Source organism: Terrapene carolina, unplaced genomic scaffold (genome assembly GCF_002925995.2).
Source record: "Terrapene carolina triunguis isolate 2854851 unplaced genomic scaffold, T_m_triunguis-2.0 Scaffold96, whole genome shotgun sequence".
In the NCBI taxonomy this organism is placed as follows: Eukaryota; Metazoa; Chordata; order Testudines; family Emydidae; genus Terrapene; species Terrapene triunguis.
In genome coordinates this window covers 41,264,520-41,291,657 of record NW_020664447.1, presented here as the reverse complement: position 1 = coordinate 41,291,657, position 27,138 = coordinate 41,264,520, and the positions used below count along the sequence as shown (strand labels likewise).

The 27,138-nt window shown below is 45.4% G+C and overlaps 1 protein-coding gene across 1 annotated transcript; it reads left to right on the top strand.

Moving 5' to 3' along the window:
* Positions 1-615: 615 nt before the first annotated feature.
* LOC112104864 (transmembrane protein 151B-like) lies at positions 616-26,874 on the top strand. Its single transcript, XM_026651203.1, has 2 exons — positions 616-708; positions 25,444-26,874. Exons 1-2 carry the CDS (start codon positions 616-618, stop codon positions 26,872-26,874), a joined length of 1,524 nt encoding a protein of 507 aa, XP_026506988.1.
* The last annotated feature ends 264 nt before the right edge of the window (positions 26,875-27,138 follow it).

Here is a 27,138-nt window from a genome sequence, read left to right as displayed (position 1 = left end):
CCAAGGGTGGGCTTTGGAAAGGACGCTCCGAAGTTGGCAGGGACTCGCTCCACTGCAGACTCCGGGGCAGCACACGCTGAGGCGATGCACTGAGAGGGCGCGCAGGCGGGGAGGCTGCACCCTCCGAAGGGAAAGGAGACCCTGGCTGCCTGCAAAGCAACCTCCCCAGCTCCGAGAACGGCCTGTGTTGTCCTGGCTTTTGATCCCTCGGGTTAACGATCGGCGGCTGTATTGGATTGCCAGGCGGACTTCTCACGCCGGTTGGTGGGAGGCACTTTCCCTAAATGCGGCTTCTGGCGTTGGCTGATAAAGTGACCATGCTTGCAACGCCAAGGGAGTGCGAGTGACTTACACACACACACACACACACACACACTCCCCGCCCCTCCCCTCTTCATTCGGATTGTGGCGGCGGGTGCGTGTGTGGGGACCCGGCTCTGAAGCGTGTAGATTCTGCAGGAGCAGGACGCTGCTTTGACGATGGGGAGAAACCTGCCGTCCCAGGGCTTTCTTACTGGTAAAATCCGACTGTCCTGCTGGGAGGAGGAACTTGGAAACCCTGCGGCCCCCGGGTTTATTTGAGGTGAGGGGGCTGGGAGACAGGAATGGCAAAGAATGTCTTCGGAGGTGGAAACAGAACCAGCTGCTGAAACAACTTCGAGCAGCCCAGAGGGAAGAACAGCAGCACCTGCAGATGTTCGAGAGGAGGTGAGCAACCCAGGGCACATCTGGGCGGGGCGGGGGTTATCCTTGGTGTACCTGTGTGCAGTGTGTGGATATATATGCATGTGTGTGACAGCCCCAGCTGGGCGGACGGAGACACACGTATGCATTGTATACAAACCCAAGAGGAGAAAGTGATCGGTAATTGGTCTTGGTTCCTGAACTCGGCGGGAAAACCCGGACTGCGGGCAGGGCTCGATCACTTGCGGGGTTTGGTGTTTCTTCGTCCGAATTGGATTAAACAAATGAAATGGCGAGTGGAAATTGCGGGGAATTTCAGTGCAAGAAAAACAGTCTCAGGGAGCAACGTAAGGAGCTGTCGCTGCTTAAGTCTAGCCAGCTAGACGGGCATTTGGGGACCTGTATGTGGTTTGTAATGCAAAGGAGAGAAAAAATAAGTGATTGTAATGCAGCCTCGCTGGGCTTCTTGCAGCTCCTTTACTGAGGCAGTAACCAGTCAGCCGGTATCAGTGGAGAAGCCGGTGTAGGGAGATTTAATCCCACCCTACACAGTAGAGAATATCCTCCCATGCCCCCAGCAGGCTCCGGGAGCTCTCCACGGTGCTGGGGTTCTCCCCATGACAGCATCGGATTTACCCTCCACCACACCCTGCAGGACGAGAGAGCTGAGTAAGGGGCTGTGCTTTCCCCACCTACCGCCCCAAAAGACAAGGCAGGATCACCCAGTGCTCCTTTGCAGACCCAAGCACCAGGTCCCGAGAAGGGATTGGAGTCTCGCCCTGCTTCTCCTGTAAGGGAGTCACAAGAAGGGCTCTGCAGTTGTCTGGCTGACATTACAATTTCTTTCTTTCCTAACCATTGGCTGCTGCAGGTTTATAGACTGTCCTGAACAAATCACTGTCTCCAGACAGAATCATGAAACTGTCTCCAGACGTTTCAGTGCCTCTTGCTGTGCTCTCTCTGAAACATGGATACCCCGCAGAACAAGCACTGGTTAACTTTAATGCCTGCTGACCCTAATCACTAACATTTGCATTTTTAATAGGCCTCTACACAATTACAATATATGGCACCTTTAGGCAAGTACTAAAAATATGAGTGTTCTAAAAAATTCCTAAAGATCAAACAATATCAAAATCCATACTATACTCATACTGTTATATTGTTATAACATTACAGTGATGCAATATAATGTACTGGGTATGTGGAATGCAAACCAGAAAGTTTCAGATAGAAACATTTAAGCTTTGTGTTTAAATATCTAACAATGTAATACAGAACCAAATCCTGAAGTCCTTATTATGGCAAAACTCACCGAGTTCAATGGGAATTTTGCCTAAGTAAGGATTTCAGGATTTGGCCTACAAAAACACACTCTTCCCCCCCCCCCCCCACACACACACCTTTTTCAACTTCCAAGCAACAATCCAATTGGCTGAGGCCTCAAGTGACTTAAAATAGCTTTGTACTATTGCCCTCCAAGATGATCACCTCTAATCAACTTGTGTTGTCTATTTGAAGTTTGACATAAAACATATTGACCCATAACCCATTGGCTGAGACAGAGTCACATGACTCAAGGATTGTAAATATAAGCACCAGAGCATCATCCTATGTTAGAATACATTTAGAGCAAAGAGATAGTTAAACTTTTTGTCACACTTAGTGCAGCATTTGGTGTGTACTTCTTTGCTCTTCTGCAGTTTCATAGGCTTGTCATCCTCATTATAGGACATAAATCATAGGAGGGAGAGGAAGTTTTAAAGTAGTGTGAAGTTAACAACAAATTTAAATGCTACCCCCTCCCCAAAGGAAATTAATATGAGGGGCATACACTATCAGTCAAGGAACATTTCCACTTTTATTCAGGATAGCTGGGGCTCTGCCCCTGATTCAGAGGGCCACATGATCTTGTAAGTTTAAATAGAGCAGCCTCAGCAAACCCCACATTAAGTTCAGGTATATTTAGAGTAAACCACCACCAACAAAAAAACAAAAATTTCTAAACAGTATAAAACTGACCTTTCAGCTTAGGTTGAAAAAGTTACTACAGGACAATAATGTCATCAGTCAGTGATTTCAAGTATTTTATCCCATAGTCAGTCACTTTTCAACTTGTGAGGCATAGTTCACAACTGTAAATTTCAACTATTATCATTCTACAATTGCTGATATCACTGGAACTCCCCAATGTAATTACAGCCTAATAGGAGATCAATAACTGGGTAGAGCTGGGAAGGAATTCTTGATTTAGCCAGTCTGTGCTCCTAAACCACAGAGGGTTTTCACTGTATTAATCCCACCACAAAAATGTCTAGACTCTTACTGGACATTTCTGAAGATCAGAGTACTTGATCTCCACACTTATATCATGCTTAAATGATCCCCACTCTTAAATTTTTCCTCTGGTCCAATACAAACATTCCGTGTTTAATTTTACACTAACTCATTGTCTCGTTATTTTAGCCTTATGTAATGAGTCCTTTCCTCCCCCTTCTGCCTGCACAGACAGTTTCTGTGTAATGTTCTTAGGTCCCCCACAGCCCCTTAAGTGTCTGGTATAACATGGGTGCTTATCTATTATTCACACAATTTGTGTGTTCCGGTTTCTTTATAAATCATGGAAGAAAATCTTAACGGTGACTAGAAAAGCTTTTAATTGAAAAGACAAAACAAAACTGATAAGTTCCCAAGCTAGTAATAGATGTTTGAAACAGCGGAGTCTAAACAAATACAATTTAAAACAGACCCTTTGAAGAACAATTTGTTTTCAGTTACCTACTATGACCCTGATCCTGCTTTATTTAAGTCAGTGGATCTTCATCATTGACTTCAATGAGTGTAGAAAGAAGCCCTAGGACTTAAGACCAATGTTCTGTGGTTTACCTGCATGGTATTGACAATTAAAGCAAGACCTAGAGCTGGTGCTCTGCATTGTTTAATAACGCCAACAGCTGTTGCAAAAGAAACACAGACTCATTAACAAAGGTTTTGGTAGGGAAGGGAAGGAGAAATGATTTTCCAAGTATTTCAGAAGGTGTTTCCATATCTACATGGATTCTCCAGAAATATTTTCCTTCTCATTTACCTTCTTTCTTGACTGCCTTTCCTGCTCTAACCCACCCTCCTCCATTGTTATGTTTTTAACTGCTGGCTGGCCAGGTTTCCCAGATTGGAAATTACTGTGAGATCCAGACCCATATCTGGTGCAAATCAATGTATTTCCATTTATTTCAATGTAGCAATGCCAGTTTACACCAGATCAGGATTTGGCCATAACTATCTTAATTTTAAAAGCTTAATTGGAAGTTTTATTTTAGCCAATTAAACTTGGTGAATAAAAAGTCATTTATAACCTTCCATAGCTAAATAATTGCCAAGGAATCAGGATACCAGCAGGTAAGTGGCATTTTGAAATATTTGTCTCATCCATTCCTGCAGATTTAAATAGTGCTTGTCCGTTGCTGCTTTTAACTTGTCCTTTGTATTAAAAAACGATAATTGAGTGTGATACAATGTAATCAGTTAAGCTCTCCAGGTGACAGAGAAAACTACAAGAAGCAATGGGCAGATATTACTGAAATCCACAGACTCAAGGCTGTGTGACATGATCATAACATTACAGATAAGAGACCTCTTAAGTCATCTCATCCATCTCCAGTTGCCAGTGCAGGCACATGGAGAGCTTATTTCTTATATCATCAAAGAGTGCCATTTATGGTCATGACAGCACCATTTAGTATTGCTGCCTTTAAAAATACGGTATTGCAACTTTTTAAAATATTGCTTATTTGTGAGCTTCTGTCTCTCTCTAGAGCAGCCAGCATGTTGCGTGACTCTTTTCTCTCACACACACAAAAGGCCATACAACACAATGCATTTTCCATTTTGGGGTTTATTTTAATCACAGAATCCTGATTTTTCACCATACCCCCCTCTCTGACATAAGTCTAGGCATCTCAAATGCACTTATAATATTCATTTGCCCACTCTCTCCCTGTCATATCATAGTCGTTTGTGTATCACTGTTTGCATGAAGTTCTGAATTCCTAATTTATGCTGTTTAATAAATTTTAGGTTGAATGCCCTAAATTTTCAGTCATGTATAGTGTTATTGTTAACAATCCCATTTCACAGCCTTGGAAATGCTAAGAATTGGATCAACTCCCTTTACCTTTCTTCATGACTTAGATTTAGACCTAACATTCTCATGTTCTAAATTGTACCCTGTTTATGGACTGAATCATAATCAAGGAAAGGTGACAAGAGGCCCAGGAAATTCATGGCGTTTTCATCAAATCTTCCCTTTCGGAGAAAGGTTTATGGGCCCTGTAGAGTAAACAGGGAGTACAGCCCCCCAACACTGTAGATCTCCAGAATATGCAGGGATGGGAACCCCCTTAGTCCCATAGAGGGACATTTCCTCCATGCTCCCCTGTTGTCCTCCTCCTTCTAAAGGAAGGCGCTGTGCTACATTCTCTCCTTTCTCTGCTCAATAGAAACAATGCTGAGGGAGGGGGGAAGACTCACACTGCTCCCAATCAGGTATCATGAGGGTCAGTAGGTGACAATCTTGCAGAGAGCAGTTGGTGTCTTTCTCATCCTTGCCCCCTCCAAAATTCCATGAAGCACCATCCCCACAGAGTTCTGGCAGAGGAGCTTTTGGGGGTTCCCAGATCAGGGGCAGAGGGTGATGACACCAGAGAAGCACCATTCCCTCCCTGGCCCCTTCTGAATCCCACTTGCAAGATCTACCAAAGTAACATCCAAGATACCAGCAAGGGCCTCACCAGAGCGTCATACAGCAACAGCATCACCCTTTGTTTCATATTCTGTCCCTTTGCTAATGTGTTCTAGTAACTGTTTCATTTTTGTTTTATTTATATAAACACAGCTGCTACAGACTAGGCTGATATTTCCACCTCTCCAATTCCCTTACCTGATTGCTTTGCCAGAAGACTGTCCCATGTTAGCACATAATCCTTAGACTGCTGCTTTGATCATATACTAATTCTACATTTTCCGACAATGAAGTGTATTTGCCACCTGCTGGCCCAATTACCTCACTCATCCAAACGCTTTTGAATCAGGACAGAAGAGGAAAGATCCCTTCCCCTCCCCACCTCTATTCCCCAAGCAAACATAATGCAAGGAATAAACTTGCTTTATTGATACGGATAACCTCACTGTAAATGCAGTTCAAAGTTCCAACCATAGCAGCAATGCAGGAAAATGGAACACCTTTCTTTACAGTTCATGTAGTTCAAGGGAATATTTGCACTGCATATCCTGTCAACAGCTAATCCTAGCTTTGTCATTGTGTCTTTTCACATCCTCACTCAGAGTTTCTGTTTTTTTCTTATGTCCTATATTTTTGTCCTGCTTCATTTTCTAATCATGTGTCTATGCTCTATGTTCTGGGGTTGGCTCTGTACTCTGTCCTCCTCACCAAAAGCTTCTGATAGTGAAAAAAATAACGAAGAAACTGCACTTGCCTGTGTCTGAGCTTCAAATGGCAGCTATAACTCCAGCAATATGTGCATTTTAACAGTAGTGTCCTTCCATAGGACTTTAGCAGTGTGGGCTTCCTCCTAGCAGTGTGTTTTTTAGTACCTATGAAAAACCATCAGTTTGGATTTCCTTTCAATAATGCTCTGCTATGGATACCACTCAGAAGAAAAAAGCATGGGAAACCATCTGATGGAACTACATGATCAAAATTGCACTAGGCCCTGAAAACCTCATTAATGTAATAAACAATATTCATTGCTTCATCTGTCTGGTTTATTTAGGACTAAAGTTCATCGTGCCCTTCTAATTGACTCTCCACAGTCTTCCAAGCATTAAAATATAAAGTACAAAGTAAGGGCTGGTCTACACTGAAAAGTTACATCGGTATAGCAACATTTCTCAGGAGCGTGAAAAGTCCACACCCCAGAGCGGCGTAGTGTAGCCAACCTAATCCCTGGTGTAGACAGCGCTAGGTTGATGGAAGAATTAGCTACCACCCATCAGGGAGATGGATTACCTACAGTGATGAAGAACCTCTCCTGTCACTGTAGTAATTGTCTACACTGAAGCATTACAGTGCTGCAGCTTTTGCATTTTACGTGTAGACCTAGCCTAAGACTCAAAGAAACATATAAGATAGGTCCTTAAATACATGTGGTCAAATCTTCAGCTGGTGTAAATGGAGTAGCTACATTGACTTCAATGGTTCTTGGACAGTTTAAACCAGCTGAAGATCAGGCTCATGAATTTAAATGGTATAGGACTGAATCAAATTAATTGTAACCACTGTGTGACAACGGATAGGAATAACTGCTACTTATTGGATACTCAGAAGAGCAGTAAATTCTCTTACTTGGTGATATCCAACAATGCAGCATCAATACAACCCTTGTGGAAGGCCTGGTTTTCCCAATCATGAATGATCTTGGAATAATATCCCTGAAAGAGAAATGGACTCACAATAAACAAAAGTGAAGACAATATCATGCCCTGCTAACCCCTCTTCTCCCACCACTTCAGATGGAGAAAGCTCTCCATGCCTGAAACCCCAAGAATGCTACTTGTTTTTCTCTTTACTTTCTCCTGCTTCATCAGGGGCCTCATACTGTGGCTAACCTCTCTCTGGCAGAGAACAGTTGGACCAGTCTCCCTCTGATGCTCACAAAGGCTGCTTCTCAAGCCAGTGGAAGTTTTTGCTAGAAAGTGGTATAAGGTACATCTTTTCCCTGGGAGCAGAGCATGCTGCCTCCGCTGGGATCCCAGCCTTTGCTTACCTCAGTGCAAGGGACCCACCTTGGGTCCCCTGAATAAGAGTGTATCAATCATTTCTTTATTTTAATCCTTCCAACCAGTACAATTTGAGAATCTGTATCTGTGCCTGATATTGCTTTTCTTGCCATCTCCTTCTGCCTCTTTGCAAAAGATGGTAGCTAAGTTTTTTTCATCTCATTGGGAGATGTTGCAAAAAATGGAGGCAAAAAGACTGAGAAGCTCTGAAGTAGCACCTAGTGAGTAGCACGAGTCTTTAGATGAGTTTCTAGTATACTGTAGCACATTAACACTGACAAATGTTAGATGACAAACAATAACCATTGAAAGGTTTGTTGAGTCATTATGACAACACGATTGCAATGCCATCGCTAAAATTGTGTTCACTTAAATAAGGAATTCAAGCACTTTGCTTTTGATGAACAAGCCAGTGCATCTGGCCCAAATTTTATGTACATAATCTCTGAGGAAAACTTGAAGTTTCTGAGGAGTTTCAAGAAAATCAGTTAATTAGTTTCCACGTTCTAATAAATGAAAAATTGGTCCACAAAAGCGTGTGCTGAGTCTTGTGGTTTTTCAGGCCCTTCTAACTTAAAAATTACAACCTGTAAAAAAAACAACGAGGAGTCCTTGTGGCACCTTAGAGACTTACAAATTTATTTGGGCATAAGCTTTCGTGGGCTAAAACCCACTTCATCAGATGCATGGAGTGAAAAATACAGAGGCAGGTATAAATACACAGCACATGAAAAGATGGAAAGATGAAAAGATACATGTGCTATGTATTTATACCTGCCTCTGTATTTTTCACTCCACGCATCTGATGAAGTGGGTTTTAGCCCATGAAAGCTTATGCCCAAATAAATTTGTTAGTCTCTAAGGTGCCACAAGGACTCCTCGTTGTTTTTGCTGATACAGACTAACACGGCTACCACTCTGAAACCTGTCAACCTGTAGAAAGTAAATTAAAAAATAATGTACATAGAGTTCAGTGAGGTCTCTGGGTTATGTAATTATTTTATTAATTTAAAAAGAAAAATGTGGTTTTATATTAAAACTGTTGGTTTACATGGCCATGAGCCGAGTGAGCCCGTTGTTTATGATGACCAGGACCTTCTATCAAGCAGTAGCTGTTGGTTCATCTTGGACTAGGAGCTCTGTCACAGTGGTCATCCAGTTCTGGAGTGGCACCACCAAGTCATCTGGGCACTATGTAACTGAGCAATGGCTACTTTCAATCTGAATATCCCTGGGAAATTAATACACACTTTTGTGCATCAGTCAAGGTTGTTCTGTACATAACATAAAACCACATAAGCATGGAAATGAAAAGTGAAGGTACCCAACAGTACACACCTTCTACTCCTCCTCCTCCACCCAGAGACACAACACCCCACCATTGGAACAATCACCATTCACCACAGACAACATACATCACAACCTTCACTCCACTCCAGTAGGGATCACAGCCCTCCGTTCCCCAAACATGAGAGAGTGTGATGTTCCAGAAACATGCAGAACATAGTAAGGGGTGAGGGATGGCAGAAAGCTGGTGATGGATTTTGGGAAGAGAGTGCTCAAAGGCTGGCATCCCTGCTGGGGCAGAGTTAAGATTGTGACGTGTTGTCTGTGGTGTATGGTGGTGGTTCCGGTGGTGGGTGGATGTCTGGGAGAAGGAGTAGAGGGGGTGTACTATTAGATGCCTTAACTTTTTATTTCTTTGTTTTTGTGATTTTTGGATTAGGTATGTTATGTACAGAGCAACCTAACTCACACACAACGTTGTGGTTCTGGGTACTAGTATAATACCTGCTGGCTCATTACAGGGCACTATGTTAATCCCCAATTCAACATCCAGCCCTCTGAGGGCTCCATAATCTCCAAAGCACAGGAAAGGGAAGTGACACCTGAGTTCAGAGAGGAGGGAGCAGAGACTGCATGGGAGCTAGAGCAGGGGCTGCAAGCAGCCTGGGAACTGGGACTGAAGGGCTGAGAACCAAGCTGGGAAGCAGCCAGTTGCAGGCAAAGGGACTAGTGGTATCTACAGCAGGTGGCCAGCCAGGAAGAGCCTGCAGATTGGGGCAGCTATGTGGAGTGGCCTGACTGAGACCACAGGTGCTGAACAAGGGGACTGGACTCTGGCTGGAGTATGTGCAGGCCAGTGTGTGCTTATCTCCAGGAAAGGGGACGGCTGGAGTGATTACTCCTGGCATGAGAAGCCCCACTTTGACACCACTGGACTGCACCTAGGGGCTGCATTAGGACTGTGGAGTACCATCTCTTTTGTGCTGTAACTTAAAGCAATGGTGCCTAGGTAATCTGGATCCTATTTCCAGCAGCTCTAGTAAAGAAATCCTCTGTTACCAAAGCCATCAGTATTCTAGGGGTTAGAGCTGGAAAAGCCTAATGCTTGGAGCACCTAGAGCACTTGCCCCTGACCATGTGGAATCCACCACCAGCCACCTAGGAGCTGGTGTATCCCCAACAAACTGGTGGAAGCACTGGGGATCCCACCAATAGCTAAAAGAGAGGAGAAGAAACCCTTTCAATTGGCAAGAGGTTGAATGGCTGGCCAGAAGTGCAAGTACCAAGTGTATCCTCCAGAGGACTGTTCTTTGGATGGAAATGAGACAGTAGGTGTGTTCTAGGAGGGGGAGAATGACACCCTACCTCCATGCTGAAGGTGTACAATAGAGTGAACCCTACTACCCTACTGGGATTTCAACACCAAAGAAAGATGGTTTATAACAGTCTGCTGGCCCCACCACAAGGTCCTGTGGCTTTGGGGGTGCGGGTTGGAATCCCATAGCTACCACAAGTTTGTAACTGACCCCATTGCAGGATATGACTGCTCCCAAGCTGCCTGGCCTTCTCTTCATAGCCAGCTCCCAGGCTGCTGCTTTGCATTTTCAGGGTGCCTTTAATATGGTGATTTTAAATCGCTTCACAAACATGAATTCTCAATGTCCCTTTGAGGCAGGTGGTGTGTTTTCTATTTTATGGATGGGTATATTCAGTCACAGCAAGATTAATTGAGGACACAATGAGTCAGTGGCAACAAAACCCAAGACTCCTGGCTTGGACGCACTGGATAAAATTAAACTGAAAAGTGGATGTGCCTCAGCTGAAGTCCTCTAAGTGCTATGCTGTCAGAATCTTTGGCAGAACTTGTCTGTGTGACCTTCCTTTGGGAGGCAATATTTACCTTCAATTCTCTTTTCTCCCAGAGAAGTGTTGACTGCAGAGATTCTAGCTGGTATTAACAGGGGCACTGTTATAATTACCACACTGCCAGGGTCCTTGCTTCATTTGACAAGGTGTGGATGCAAGGAAACTTATTCCTTAAACCCCACTTTTCTGTGGCAGCATTGCTAATGCTGTAACAATGTCCGGACACTCCTGTGAGGATCACACACTGCTAGCACTGTGAGGAAGCTACCACAGCTGATGCCTGACCCTTGTAGACACTTCAGTGATAGAAGTTTCCTTACAGTAGCGTTAGCTGCCACAAACAGGTTATTACTGTGAGGAAGCTGTTACATGGATTCAGAAGACAGGTGCGTGTGGAGTCTAACCAGAGAGTCATCATATAGGATAAAAATTGAAAACTGTCTAGTTAAAAAGAAGAAAGGAGGAAATAACTGCAGAGGTGTGAATAAAAACTACATGAAAACAGAACAATTATTCTTATAGGGCCTGAGCCAAAGCTCACTGAAATCAGTGCACATACTAACATTGACTTCAGTGGGGTGTGGATCAGTCCCATAGAATACTTCTTTTGAGGATTTAACAGAGTTTTATATTCACAAATTAAGTCCTACATGATCCCTATGACATAGAAGGGGATTATTATTATTATTACTATTTTATTCTAAGTGTCTAGGTAAATTGAGGCATGAGAGGTCAAATGACTGGTCTAAGGATAGTGAATTGATGGTAAGGTCAGGCACAGAGCCTTGCAGTTGTATTTTCCACACCCCTGTGAAATCCACAAGCCAATTTAACTTCCTTTGAAAGCTATAATGACAGGCTTGAACAGATATGTATGACACTGACAGGTGAAGAGACCATGCATCCCAGTTTTACTGGTACAGTTCTCATTTTTCATATAACATCCTGGTGCCTCAGGAATTTCTTTCAGGTCATCTTACATTTCCTGTTTGTTTGTTTTTTTCATTTCATCAATCAAACCTTTTTTAATGCAAAATCTATGTTCAAGACACACTGCTATATTAATAATAAAACTTGCTCTGTCCTTATGAGAGATAACAAACAGTCCTGTGGAATGAGAGTTCAGTCTGATGAGCAGAATTTGGACTGAAAATTTAAGTGAGTGTAGTCACTATCAGCATCTACTTTGAGTAAAAGAGTAGCTTTAACATTTGTTCAGCACTGGATGATGAACTCATTCGGAACACAAAATTACTGGATAAAGTCCTCCTCTCCTAGAAATATACATGTTGTGTTGCTGCTGAGTCAGAATGCTGCAGCAGCAACATCAGCACACATTTTAAAAGGTGGTACTTTTCTGTGCATTAATGTTTTGTGACCATGTAAAAAGTTGCCACAGAAGTGGGCCTTTTATAAAATTCTGAAAAATCATGGTCACCTTATTGATCAGGATCCTCTGCTTAGACAGCTACCTAATTTTTTGACCCTCACCACTGTAGAATTTGAATGCCTTAAACTCAAAAATGGATTTTGGACCAAATTCTTTTCTTCATGCCATTGGTGTTGAAGTAGGGGGCATTCCCACCTGTTCTTAATATATTACATACACTGTCTAAGATCCAAATTTACTTCTCTCCTGGGGTTTCCTTTACTTCTAACTTGAAGAACTAGCAAGCACCCCGCAAGAGCTTGCCCATGAACTTGACTGTTTTCAGGGTTGGAGGCTCCTTCTGTCCCTGCCTCTGGTTCCCTCTTCTTCAGAGGGAGGCTCAAATGTTTTTATAAACTAGGTTGAAGTCAATAGGACCCATCTGGGATGGTGGCCAGTGTGAGTCAGTAGAACAGCTTTGTGTGTTTATGCAAGGTCCTAGAGCTGCCACTCAGACCAATCAGCAAAAGAGCTCTGCCTCTCTCTGCTGGGTACTATACCCTGCCATCCTGCTTCAGGCTATTACTGAGGAGAGAATTTGCCCCCCTCCATTTTGCATGGCCTTCTCTCTCTAAACAATCAGTCTGATAACTTGATTTAATGAGAGGAAAACAGAAGCTGCAGAGATTTAAAACCAAAAGAGATTCAGGTGCACAAGAAGCAGATGGGAGTGATAAGGATTAAATCTTCTGCAGAAATAAATACCTCTAGGTTTGTGACACTACAAAGGCACAGAGTGTGTGAAGACTTTTTTTTTTTTTAGACCAAAGGAAAGAACATTTCTAAGCAGCATTTGACAGCACAGCTTTTAAAACGAGAGTTATTGAACAAAGATTTCACTTTGATTGGAATTCCATTCCAGAAGAGCAAACAGTGCATTTTTAACATATACCCAATAACAAACAGGTGCTGTGGGGAAATCCTCCTGGATGCTATATGACTCTTTCCATTAAATTCTCCCCTTATATTTTCCTCTCTATACACTTTGGCAGCCATGCTTTCAGCACTTCCTGTTGGCTGAAGGCCATGACATATGGGTCCACACACCTTGAAATTCAGGAGTGGTCATCTTCCTAATTCAGGGATGTTGGGAGCTAGAATTTTGGTTCAGGACCTTCTCTAGTTATATAGATGTCAAATTAGACCTGATATAGGGGTTCAGCTGGAACTAGATTGAAAAAGGACCATGTGCACTGATTTTGAATGGTTCACAATCAGTTAACTTTCTTCTCTAGACATCCCCACCTCCACAGCGTTAGACCACAGTTATGCCAATTCCCAAATGGTCAGAAGAAAAGTGGGTTGTAATGCAATTCTCACAGGCAGCTTCACAGGGAGTTTTTTGTCTCTCTTTTCCAAAGCCCAACTGAAGCAAGCTGAGAATATTTCTCTAAAGCGTGGGACACTTTGGAATACTGCAGCACCTTGCTGCATGTATGGTGCCACTGTGCTGGACAATATCATTGTATTAACACCCTGGTCATCCAACAGGTAGCCTTGTACAACATTTCTCTGCTTAGGTGAAGCATTTTCACAGCTCTCTCTAGATCAAGGTGAAAAGATTCACAGAATTATAGCAAAAATCCATCTCCACCCAGGCATGGCACGCACCATCCTGCTGTAGAGCGTAATGTTTGGTAATCCAGTGTTCTTTCCTCATCTCACTGCCCTCATTCTCTGAGCCACATTCATCCCAGGTGTACACCCACTAAAGTCAGTAGAATTACACCTGGGATTAATTTAGCCCATCATATTTTTCTTTATTTGTTTGTTCCCTGTCTACCTCTGTTTCTTCTTCTCTGATTTCCTTTGTCTGTGTCCTCAATCTTTTACTTATTTGCCCCTTATCCGGTATATAAAAAAAAAAGGCTCCCCCATGTAAACATTGCCCACATGAGTAATCCTTAGCCTTGCTGAGTTGTTGAGTTGTTTTACCATTGAATGGCATCATAAAGGCACTGTAGAGTGATGTCCATATTTCTGCAACGCCGTGATGCAAACATCACAGTGGAATGCAGAGGCTGATTGTTATGAGGCTCTCTGACTCCATTTGCCACAATCTCTCCCCACTGCTCAAGTCTGCTAAAATGGAATTTGAAGGAAAGAGTTTCTTTTTTTCTCTTTCTTTCAAAGCTCTTATCCAGCAAATTCCACAGGAACCATATGTGGTACCTGGAAAGGCCACATGCAACATTACAGCTACACTACACATTGAGGATCACTGCAGTATATCATGCTTTAGTGGTGTAATCTTCATTGCCATCCAATTAATTCTTACCTGCACCCCATCTCTGTGCTATATTCCAGTCTCTTCCTGTGTAGGTTAGTTGCTCTCTCTCTCCACTGTCTGTCTTTGCTATTTCCCTGCCTTTGTTCCATTTACATTCTGCCCACGTCTGGGTTATCCTTTCTCCCTCCTCTCGCTCACTTCCCTCTCTCTCCTTTCTTCTCCGTTTCCCTGTCATTTTTGCTATTTCCATTCAGGCCACGTTTGGGTTACCCTCTGTTTTTCCCCTCAATCTTTCATTTTAGACATGATAGCAGTTTGCTTCAGCAAAATTACAGCTCTTGAGGTCAGCCATCAAAGGCAGACATGGTTTTTAAAAGGGACAGAGGTCTATTTTAGAAATGCTTTTGCAATGATTTTTTTATTAAGTGTGAATTTTAATGCTTTTGAAAGTGGGGAACCAACAGATCTGGCTTGGAGTCAGGTACAGCACAGTCAGCACTGGGCCCAAACTATCCGCAAAAGAAATTTAATGGATCATTGTATTTATCTGCAACACATTTTCTGCAAATAGACCCACTGCAAGAGTTTTCAAGATTTAAGATGTGGAAAATTTGAATGGGTAGTAACAAGGCAGTTTTTAACTAGAGAGAGAGAAAAAGAAATAAACCTAGGTCATCATTTCACGTTAGGGTAACATATTTAACGACCTATAACTCAAAAACAGTTTGGTCAGTTTCCTTTGAATTTTGCAGAAAATGTCTCCTCAGCCTTCAGTGTAAGAATGGTAATTTCAGGTCAAATTTATTTTGCCAGCCAGAGTTACAACTGGAATAAATATAAGGCTTATAATGGAAGCTGCTTGCAACCTTAGCTATCCTCTCTCTATAAACTGCACTTAGCTAGAAAAAGATATACAGAGAGGGATTGCTTCATGCATCACCAAAATGCAATTGTTTCTGGAGTAGAACACTACTATTGTCTAACAGCATACAGCAACATTAAATAACAGTTTAGAACCGAAAGTAAATAATAAGTTATTCAATTAAACATAGGCTCCATCTTTATGAGTTGCCAGGGGGTGCTCGACCCCCTGCTCCTCCCCAGGCTCTGCCCCCACTCCACCCCTTCCCCCCAGCCCCACCTCTTCCCGCCTTTGCCCTGCCTCTTCCTGCCCCTGCTCCACCCGGTTCCGTCTCCTACCCTGAGCACACACTCCCTTACTCCTCCCCGTGCCCCCCTCTCCCCCCAGCATCTCCTGCATGTTGCTAAAGAGCTGATCTGCAATGGGCGGGAGGCCTTGGGAGGGAGGAGCTGATCTGAGGGGCCGCTGGCAGGTGGGAGGCACTGGGGGGAGGGGGAGGCGCTGATCCACAGGGCTGCTGGTGGGTGCTTAGCACCCACTGTTTTTTTTCCATGGGTGCTCCAGCCCCAGAGCACCCACAGAGTCAGCACCTAGGCAATTCAAGTTACAAGGAGGACTTATGTAAAACTGTTACTATGCTGAATTGAATGTTGTCATTACACCAAAGCATTGGTGCTGAAACTGGCATGGGCTCTTTAATGACTACATTGGGGCTCATGGTTTTGGTTTTACAACCTAGACATTTAGTTTTATGAAGGCATAAACTTGTATAAGTTTACTAATTAAATTAGTGGGGTTCTGCAAGAATTGGTGCTAGGCCCAACACTATTCAACATTCTCATCAATGTTATGGCAGTAAATGTAAAATCACTGCTGATAAAATGTGTGGATGTCACAAAGATTGGCAGAGTGGTAAATAATGAGGACAGGGCAGTCATGAAAAGTGATCTGGATTGCTTGGTTAGCTGGGCCCACTCACATAAAAGGTGTTTTAATACAGCCAAATGCAATTTCATACATCTAGGAACAACGAGTGAAGGCCATACCTACAGAGTGGGGGACTGTATCCTGGAAAGTGGTGATTCTGAAAAGGTCCTTGTTTTAAGAATGATGTTGAGGTATTGGAGAGGGAGCAGAGGAGACCCACAAGAATGATTCAAGAGCTGGAGAAAATGCCTTACAGTGAGAGACTTAAAGAGCTCCATCTGGGTAGCTTGTCAAAAAGAAGTTGGAAAAGGCATTTGATTACAGTGGATATGAACCTTCATGGAGAGACAATACTAAAGGGCTCTTTAATCTAGAGGAGAAAGGTGTAACAAGAACTAATGGCTGGAAGATGAAGCCAGACACATTCCAGTTAGAAATTATGCACAATTGTTAACAGTGAGGGTGATTAACTGTTGGAACAAATTACGAAGAAGAGGTGGATTCGCCATCACTTGATGTCTTTGAATCAAGGCTGGATGCCTTTTTGGAAGTTATGCTTTAGTCCAGGGGTCGGCAACCTCTGGCATGCGGCTCGCCAGGGTAAGCACCCTGGCGGGCCGGTCCAGTTTATTTACCTGCCGACATGGCAGGTTCGGCCAATCGCGGCTCCCACTGGCCGTGGTTCGTCGTCCCAGGCCAATAGGGGCGGTGGGAAGCCGCGGCCAGCACATCCCTCACCCGTGCCTCTTCCCACCACCCCCATTGGCCTGGGACGGCGAACCGCGGCCAGTGGGGGCCACGATCGGCCGAACCTGCCACGTCGGCAGGTAAATAAACTGGTCCAGCCCACCAGGGTGCTTACCCTGGCGAGCCGCGTGCCAGAGGTTGCCGACCCCTGCTTTAGTCAAACACAACTGGGCTCAGTACAGAGGTAACTGGATGTAATGTAATGGCCTGTGATATATAGGAGGTTAGTCTAGGTGAGCTAATGATCCCTTCTGGCCTTAAACTCTATGAATCTGCTTTTAGTTTTAATGGAGGCTGAAGCTCCCTGGTCCAGAATATCCCTACAAAACCAGGAATATTCATGAATATTTTAGATGCCTAAGAATATCTTTAAATATCCAAGAATAACTGAGAATATCCTTGATTATTATTTACATGATAAAAATCCCAGCTCATTGTTAGCTGGGACCTGTCATGTGGTCATTTGGTCAACATTTTCACATGAGCCAACATTTTCAGTTGTCTGCTAATTTTGGATGATGAACTTGACACACAGTGGACCTTGTTTTCAGAGGTGCTGCGTGCTCCTACCTCCAAAGTGAAGTCAATGGCCATGCTAGAGACATTTCTGCTGAAGACATTCAGAATGAGTGTAATAATGCACACCTTAATGGGCTCCTAACTACTTACTCAAGGACAGTAGACATCAGGAAAAGAATCCAGGTGCCCTGGTACCCAGTTCCTTGCTCTAGCCAACAGAGTACACTCCATCCCTGATAGGCAAGTGGAAGAATATGCCAGCTTGTATATTCAGACTCTCCTCTTCCTTCACCCGTCATTGGTATCTAGGAGTAAAAGCCAAAGTCTGACCCCAAGCTTGTTACAACAAACAATATTGTTTAAAAAGGGGTGGGGCTGAGGGCGGTACTGAGTTACTGCTGCAGAAGCAAAAGGACTAACATGCTGTAGCTGCAGTTCAACAAGGAACATGAAGCACTGGGTGTGCCCGGTAAACCAAAACCATTCCATAGCTGCTCTTTATTTTGGGCACCTGCCACCCCACAGAGTCTTTGAACGCAACTGCCCATCAAGTCAGGGCTTTGATACTTTATGATTTACAAATGAAACTGCACACAGGATTCTCTAGGTGTGTCCTGAAGGGGAAAATTAACCTAATTGTAGATTCACACACCTGCCCAACCTCTGGTAATCTCTTCAAGTGCCAACCTAGAAACACCTGTTTGGTACATGTACCAGAAATTCCAGTTCTTCATCTGCAGATTGTGACTTTCCAGACTATTTTCTAATAACCATAGGAACAAATTAAATAATATCTATCACCTAAAGCAGTGGTCCAAAGGCTTCACACCAGCAGATAGTAAACAAGCCATGACAGCATATGAAGTTCATAGATTGTAGTTTAATATATAATGAATTTGTGTGAAAGAAGGGTGTGTTTCTTTATTAAATTTTGAGAGTGGGTGATACTTTATTACTATTATTGTTGTTTTTATTCTTTATTATATCTGGCATCTTTCATACAAACTGAGCCAAAATGCTCATATGCCAATAGAATTACAACATTAAATAATTATAATGCCAAAGGAAGGGAGAAATGAAGGTGTATAGGCCAGGTCAAATATATTTGGGATTTGAGATAAAATGAACAGCTGAGGAGATAGAAAGATACAAGGGAGCTGCAGAGAGAATTGGTGCAGGGACAAAAAGAAGGAATAAGACAGTGAACAAAAGGAGAGAAATAATGACAAGGTTCCCTGAGCAGTTCCATGGAGGGTTTTGAAGACAAAGACCATTTTGAACTGGATTCTGAAGTGAATGAGGAGTCAGGGGAGCTGTTTGAGGATGGGAGTGATATAGTTGCACTTCTTTGTGCCTATGAGAATGGGGGGAGGAGGGTAGCAGCATTCTGTACCTGCTGGTGTGTGGAGAGTGGGCCCTAGAGAACTGAAATGTAGACAATCAAGGAAAGAGATGGAGGCATGATTGGGGATTACAGCTGAGCTGCTGTGGAGGCATTGGCATGTATGGGCAATGGTGCAGAGACAGTGACAGGCTGTAGGGATGGGCAAAATGAGTTTGCCAAACTGCATGAATATCTGCCATTTTGGCGTGATTCTGGTATTTCCAGTATCACTGGGAACATATTATGCTTTCAGGTATCACAGCGAGCCTTAAACAATCCTAGTCCACCCTTGCATTGTGCTTAGTCCCAGCCTGGGGATTTGGAGAGGTGTTGGGACTACTGAGGAGGGCTGAGATTTTCAAAGCTGTGCAGGGGATTTACACATCTTCCATTATAATAGATGGCTGGAGCCCTGGCACTGCTTTGAAAATCTCCTCCAGAATTGGCACGTAACTGCCTCATTTTACCCAAAAAGTGCCTGTGTGTGCAGGTGAGTGTGGATTTGAAGTTCCATCATGACCTTCTGCTGTAGAAGGAAAGCCCAGCTGCTGCTTCAGTCCAAGCCTAGAGAGTAGTTTGTAGAAGTTTACGGTCCCCTCACAAAGAAGAGGGCTAGAAACTTACTTTAAAATATAGAAAAGACGTCTGAGATTCTTCATGAGGTTCCCACCATAGTTCCCACATATCAGGAGAGCCTGGGGCTGTGGGCTTTGCTGGGCCCAAAGGCTGGGCTGTGCAGAAATGCACAGCAGAGTGATAATGGGATTAGGGTTTAAAGATAGGTGCTAGAGGGAGTTTCACAAGACTGTTCCACCCACTCAGGGTACATCTGCACTGCAATGTAAGCCCAGGGTTAGTGGGACTTGAGTCAGCGGACTCTGGGTCTGAGAACTCAGGGCTTGAGCATATACAGTGATTGCCAAATTTAGGTTAAGAATTTTTTAACCCAGGCCCAAACCTGAAGCTCTGGCATCCACACTGGAGTATGCAGACATGAATCCAACCAACTGTATCTCAGACTTCCTAGCACCCTCCCAAAATGTGAGGCGCTGGTGGGCAGCTCAGCAGTGTTTTCTGACCCACTGAAGGTACCTGACAGAGATAATGACAGAGCAGGAGGAGGAGGAGGACACAGACATAGCAGACTTGAACTGGCTGATGCTGCTTATGACACTCGCTATAGCCACTGATATCCTTTCCATAGACCAGCACAAACTGGTAGGATCACATTGTCATGCAGACCTGGGATGACCAGCAATGGGTCCAGAACTTTCACACACAAAAACCTGTATTTCTGCAGCTTTCTGAGCAGCCTGCCCTGACCTTACAGTGTAAAGAGACATGTATGAGCCTGGCCATGACGGTCCACAAGCGGCTTGCTATAATCATCTGGAAGATGGCTACCCCAACCCGCTACAGGTCTGTGGCCAATCAGTTTGGTATTGGAAGGTCGACTGTGGGTAAGTGGCAGTGGAGGTTTCTGAGGCAATCAGGCATGTGGTTTAGCACAAGATGGTAGGTATAAAAGATATTCCTGAAGTAATTGCTGGCTTTCAGAGAATGGGGTTTCCAAACTGTGCCAGGGCCATTGATGGGACCCATGTGCCCATAGTTTGCCCTCATCATGTAGCACATGAGTACATAAACCACAAAGGGTACTACTCCATTGTTATGCGGGCCCTCATGGACCACAGAGGTCGATTTGTGAACGTCAGTATTGGTTGCACTGGAAAAGTTCATGATGCCAGGGTTTTTTGCTGATTGAGAGAGTCTGTATTCATGGACAGGCTGGGACATTATTTCCACCACATGACATTACTATATATGAAGTTCCATCCCCACTGTTATTCTGGGGGATGCTGTGTACCCCCTTTTGCCTTGGCTTATGAAACCATACCCTGATCTCAGATGCCCTGGGAAAAGAAGGTTTAATTACACTCTTAGCAGGTGTAGAATGGCGGCTGAATGTGCATATGGCAGACTGAAATCCCACGGGCGATATCTACAGACCCATTTGGATGCCAGTGTCATCAATGCTGTCCGCATTTCTGTGGCTTGCTGCGCTCTTCACGATCGTTGTGAAGCCAATGGTGAGCCATTTTCCCCTGAATGAACCTATGACTGCAAGGCCCCCTGAACTGGTACACTCAACCAGAAAGTGCATCTACCACAGCTGGAGCTGGATGCACCCAGGCAACAGAAGTCAGAGCGGCTTTGTGCTCCCACATTATAGACTTCCATGGGCCAACTGAAGAGGGAGAATAGTGCCTCTATGTGCTTGTGGGGCATTGATTGCCCTGCATTGTAGTTTGAATGATGTGACTGTTTATGTAATAGGGTGGGGTGGAGAAACCAGAATGGATTGATGTTAATAACTGATGTATGTATATAGCTGTAGTGAGACATGGGTTTTGCATACAACCTCCCACTTGTCCCTGCTCCTCTGTTTACCTTTATTATTTGAAATACACATTATATGATGTGTTGCAGTGATGGCAATACATCTTCTTTATGAAATGAAAACCTTTATTTTTACACAGTTAGTGGAAAAGTACAATATTCAACCACTGCCTGGCAGGCCAGCTGCCATTAGCCCACCATAACACCAGCAACACCAAAAGCTTTAAAAGTATCCAAGAGCATAAACGTGTGCAAACAGTGAAATGATGTACAAGACACCCTATATACACACTATTGTGTTTCCCCTGGCGCACCATTCTCCTTTCAGTTTTGCCATGCACTTGGTGCCGGGGCAAGGGTATGGAGGCATCCACGGGGGTAGGGTTCAGCACTGAAGACTGATAGGCCCGATTGCATCATGGCCCACCCAGCCATGGAGTTGTCCAGGCTGTTCCTGGAATGCAGGCCAGGGTACCACGGAGGGGACACAAGCCAGTGGAGCCTTCACTTTTGCGGCCATTCGAGACAGCCGCTGCTCAAACAGTTCTCTCTGTTGCGCTCTGTCGTCCTCCCTTCACCACCTTTCCTGTTCCAGGAAATGTGAAGCAAATGCCTGCTCCTGCACCACTACCCTGTCCTCAAGCTGCGCAGCCAGACCGAGCCTTCCTGCTTGCCTTTCAGCTTGTCTTTCCTCTTGGAATAGGATGAGACTCAGAGGGTTACTGTTTCAAATAGCTCAGTGCAGGAGCCCAGAAAACATCATCTTGGAATTTCAAGGACAGAAAATGTTCCTTACTGAACGTCAGTGTATTGGCAGAGGGCTGCTTCACACCACTGACGCTCCATAGACATGGCCGGGCAAGCCCCCTCGCCCCGACCCTGCTCTACAGCGGGAGTGCCGGGCAGGCAGGCAAAGGGGGGCAAGACCCTGTGCCCCGACCCCGCTCCCCAGCAGGAGCGCCAGGCAGGGGGGCAGAGCAGGGCAAGCCGCTGCCCCCGACCCTGCTCCCTGGCGGGAGCACCGAGGGGTGGGGGGGACTGCAGGTGGAAGGGGAGGGGAGGGGCCCCCACTTGTCCTGGCCCAGGGCCCCACAAACTGTAATCCGTCTCTGCTTCCCAGTAAAAACTCACTCTTACATGCTTGTTTTACTGTTTGTGTTTCCTCGTCTCCATTTTGAATTCCACAGGGTGGGGGAGGGGGGATGCAAGGCACTGGCATGCAATCCACCATTAGCAGATATATACTGCTTCCCAGGGTTTGCATTGGTTCATAGAGCCAAAAGCCATCTCTCATTCCTATACTAAGAAATACACAAATAGAGTCAGAAACTTACCAGGCTCCAGGGCAGCTTCTCCCTCTTCCATTTCTGTGGCCGGAGCCACAGTGGGCTGTTCCTCCGGGCCAGGCGGGCGTCAAAAAGCTCCTCTGAGTATGGCCCCAGGATGAGTTGCTCCTGCAGCAAAGCCTCCTCTGGGACTGGTTTCATCAACAGAGTCACTTCATTTGCCTCATTCGGTGCCTGCTGCTGGCTCCCATCAATTCCCATGCTGGCTATAGGGGCCAGCAGGACATCATCCCAGCTGACCAGGTCATTGTGCACCGCTGATGGCCCAGTCCTCAGTGCAATCGGGATGGGGGGTAATAGGATTGCAATAGGAACCTATATAAGAAAAAGACCCAAAAATCGGGACTGTCCCTATAAAATCGGGACATCTGGTCACCCTACTCTGCAGGATCATGAAGCATTGGACCTTAAACTCATCACTGGTCCAGAACTGAATCTTGCCTGTTGTGGGCCTCAGGCAACCAATATTAGGGAGAAACAAAAACATGGCATCTGTTGGAAGCTGTTGAGAAATTTGGAATGTTAGAGGTGGCCCCTTGGGAGATAAATTGGTTCTATTTTTGCATCAGAGGTGGAAAAGCAGAGAGATGGTGTATGTGTCTTGGTGTGTTTCACTGTATTTATTGCTGCAACACTCTTACTATAAAGTGTGGCCAAATGGCATCAGTAGCAAGAGGGAGGCCAGGACAGAGACACATCAGGTGTAAGGCTCTTGCTGAGTGTGCTCCTCCCAGCCTGTACACTGGAGCCAGCCGGTACTGGAACTCTCGCTGCTGCTGCTCTTTATAAAGAGACAGCTCAGTTGCTACAGTTTCTGGCTACTTGGCTTGATTTGTTTCTTATTACAGCCCAGCACAGCATGACATGCAACAGATGCATTGCAACATCATCAGGGTGAGGACGCTAATCCTGTCCTCTCAGGGAACACAGGTGGGAGTGTATGAGTGTAAATTGTAAACACTTGTGATATGTGTCCTGCCTTTTGAGCCCCAAAAGCAGGGGGATCTGCTGGATTTGAACTATTCACATATATACCGTTAGCTACATAGCTTAAGCCCTTTTTTTTGCTTCTAGCCAATATTGTTTTCAGCTTGTTACCATGCTACCTGGAACTGTGATTCTGTCAGAACTGAAAGTAAACATGGTTGAATCTAGGCAGTTTCTGGATGGGAGACCTCCAAGACAACGCTGCCGCACACATGGTGTTGATAATTTGGTAGGTGTTGCTCTTACCTCTGAGTCAGCTCCGTGCTGCTGGAGGCACAGGCCCTGGTTCTGGTTTACATTCCTCCGGCTTCATGCTGCTCTGGCAGTCCTCTGCCAACTCTGGGGCGTGGCCAGAATGAGTGGGTGCAAAACCACTAAAGAAGAGTGCTCGCAAAGCTTCTCAGCAACAGAGCATGGATTCAGAAATTTAGCAGTTGCAGAATGTAAGGGCCGAGACAGCAGCCAAATTGTCTTCTCATTCATACGCTGTGCAACCCTATTGATTTCAGTGGGATTGCACAGGATGTACATGAAGGCAGAGGTTGGACTATGTGTCCTTATAGGGGTGTAACAGAGAATAAGAACCCTGTGTGGGCTATCGGATCTGGGGCACAGGCACACAGGAGTGAGCAGGTATTGTGCCTCTGCTTATCCTCACCCCTGAGCACATGGGCGAGGTGAGAATGGGTGAAGCGTTGGCTCTGCCCCAACACATGAGGATAGTACAAGGACACAGTGAGACAGTATTGGTCAGCATGATCGACGTTGGCCTCTGCACACTGGCAGCCTAACCGTTGTCATGTCTTTTGCAGGCATCACAGCACAGTAAAGTTTTAAGGAAGGGTTTGCAGATGGTTACAGAGAGCATGAGGGGCAACAGGGGAGAAAGCACAAAAGGTGCTTGTTTGAAATTTAACACATGGGTGATGGAGGCTGGCCTCTTGGACTGGTCAGAGGCAGGAGATGACTTTTCCATACTGAATAAGAGATGATAGGTAGGGTGCTTAATTTGTGCCAGGGCTGAGCCCCGGCACCTCTAGGCTTGGCAGTTCATAGCCCCCGTGCCTCTGGGGTTGCTGCATCTGTTGTGAATGTAAAAAAAATGCTTGAGACACAGCACCTCTTTCATTACAAATTAAACCCTAGGTAGGGCTCTGTCATGAAGGGCCTGAAAGTGAAGACAAGCAGCTTGCGTTTGATACAACAGAAGAGGGAGTCCGTGAAAGGATATGAAGAGAGGGGTGACATGGTTAAAGAGACAGGCTACGAAATGATCTTTGCCTTCTGAATGGATATGAAAAGGGCACAATTGCCTTTGTCAAGGCCAGAGAAAAGGATGTGGCAGTAATTGGGACTCGAGATGATAAGAAGACTGGATGAGAGTTTTAGCTGTGTGTATGGATAGGAATGGCCATATCTTAGCGATGTTAAGCGGAAAGAATCTACAAACCTGGATATGAGGACCTAGACAGAAGTCTGAATCGAAGATGACACCTGGGCTATAGGCATGAGTGACAGGAAGAATGGCGGTGTTGTCCTCAGGGACTGTGAAAGGAGATAGCGGGGAGAATTTTGGAAGAAAGATCTGTTTTAGCCATATTTGGCCTGAGCTGAAGGCTAGACATCCACAAGGAGATGTCAGAGAGACAGGCTGCGATTTTAGTTTGACCAGAAGGAGAGAGGTCTGGAGTAGATTTGCTGTCGGTATAGGCCTGCAGCATGTTACTCCCATTGTGGAGCAAGGAGAGAAAAGGAAAGGTGTTGTGCCTTGGGGAGACATTTCTGAGGCACAATGCCTTCTGGGGCTACTCCTGTGACTGCAGTTTATACACCACACCTTACTGAGGGCTCTGCCTATAGGCCCAAGCTAGCCCTAAGGCATTCAGCAGCTAAGCCAAACACAATCTTGAAAGTAAGAGTCATGTATTATGTAAAATGACGCCACTGACATAAATTACTCTTTCTCTTGCTTCTCAGCAACGCCCTGTCAAGCAGTCCTTGAGTGCCTCCATGTGCAGAGAATCCCACTGGAAATGCCTCCTTCTTTCCATCCTTATGTATGGCTGCCTGGGTGCTGTGGCCTGGTGTCAGCTAGCCCGAGTCACCAAGCTCAGCTTTGATAGCTCCTTCAAAGGCAAGTCTATGATCTACCATGATAGCCCGTGCTCTGATGGCTATGTCTACATCCCCCTAGCCTTCCTCACCATGCTGTACGTGGCCTACCTGGTGGAGTGTTGGCACTGCCATGCCAAAAGCGAACTCCAGTACAAGGCAGATGTGGACAGCGTCTATGACCGTATCAACCGCATGCAGCAAGCCACTCCCTGTATCTGGTGGAAGGCCATCAGCTACCACTTTGTACGACGCACCCGGCAGGTGACCCGGTACCGCAATGGTGATGCCTATACCACCACGCAGGTCTACCATGAGCGGGTCAACACACATGTGGCTGAAGCTGAGTTTGACTACTCTCACTGTGGATTCAAGGACATCTCCAAGGAGCTGCTAGGCCTAGAATGCTACACAGCCACGAAGCTGAAGTTCACCAAGTGCTTCAGCTTTGCCAACACAGAGTCAGAGAACTCCTACCTGACCCAGAGGACTCACTTTTTCACAGAGATTGAGGGACTGGATGACTACATGGAGGTCAGGGAAGGCATGCAGCTCAAAAACATAGACTTCAAAGAGCTTATGATGGCCTATGGGGACCCAGAGCATCTCCCATGGTACGTGTCCCACTATACTTTCTGGGTGGCAGCTGTCTTGATGATTTCCTGGCCACTGCGGGTGCTCATAGAGTATCGGACTGCGTACGTGCACTACCATGTTGAGAAGCTCCTAGGCCTAGAGTACACAGTGCCCGGCATAGCAGAGGAGCCCCTGTATAGGTATCGCATGCCCCGGGATAACACTCAGGACAACACTGAACTGGAATGGCACATCTGTACCAACCGACAGCTGATCCCCAGCTACTCGGAGGCCATGCTCCTGGACCTGACAGACTCCCCTGTGTACAACGGCTACTCCATGTATGGGTACAGTGAAATAGCTCATGGCTGTGAGCGCTGCAACCAGGCCTCCAGCAACTCCTCCATCTTCTCCCGGTACGCCTTCCACAGTGGCAGCGGAAACTCACGCCTCTCCCTCAACACCAGCCGCTTCTCTTTGTGCCGGGTTCATGGCTCCCACAGGACAGGCCTCGGGAGGAGCTGCAGCAGCAGCATTGCGGACCGTGGCTGCCAGGATGAACAATGTTGCTCTTACTCTAGTCAGCTAGCCATCAATGAAAACCCACCCACCTACCAGGATGCCCGCTTTTTCCCAGTGTTAATTGTGCACAGGCCTGAAGGGCACGAGGGGAGGCGCTTCTACATCCGGCGCTCATCCTGCCTGGAGACGTCTCTGTGATCAGGCCTTATGGCTCTATGGCTCCTCCCTCCCCAGGACAGCTCCATTGCACTAGTGCTGTTTGACAGAGATGCTATCAGCAGGGAAACCGTTAACTTCAAGACTGTGCCACCACACACTAGCTCCACAGGGCAAACTCTTCAATTCTAATTCCCCTCAGTGCCAATGCAAGAAAATATATCCACTCTGACAAGCAGCTACTCATTTCTCTTCCTCACATTTTCCATTACTTCCCCATCACTGGGTGTCCCCTCTCTTTTTTCC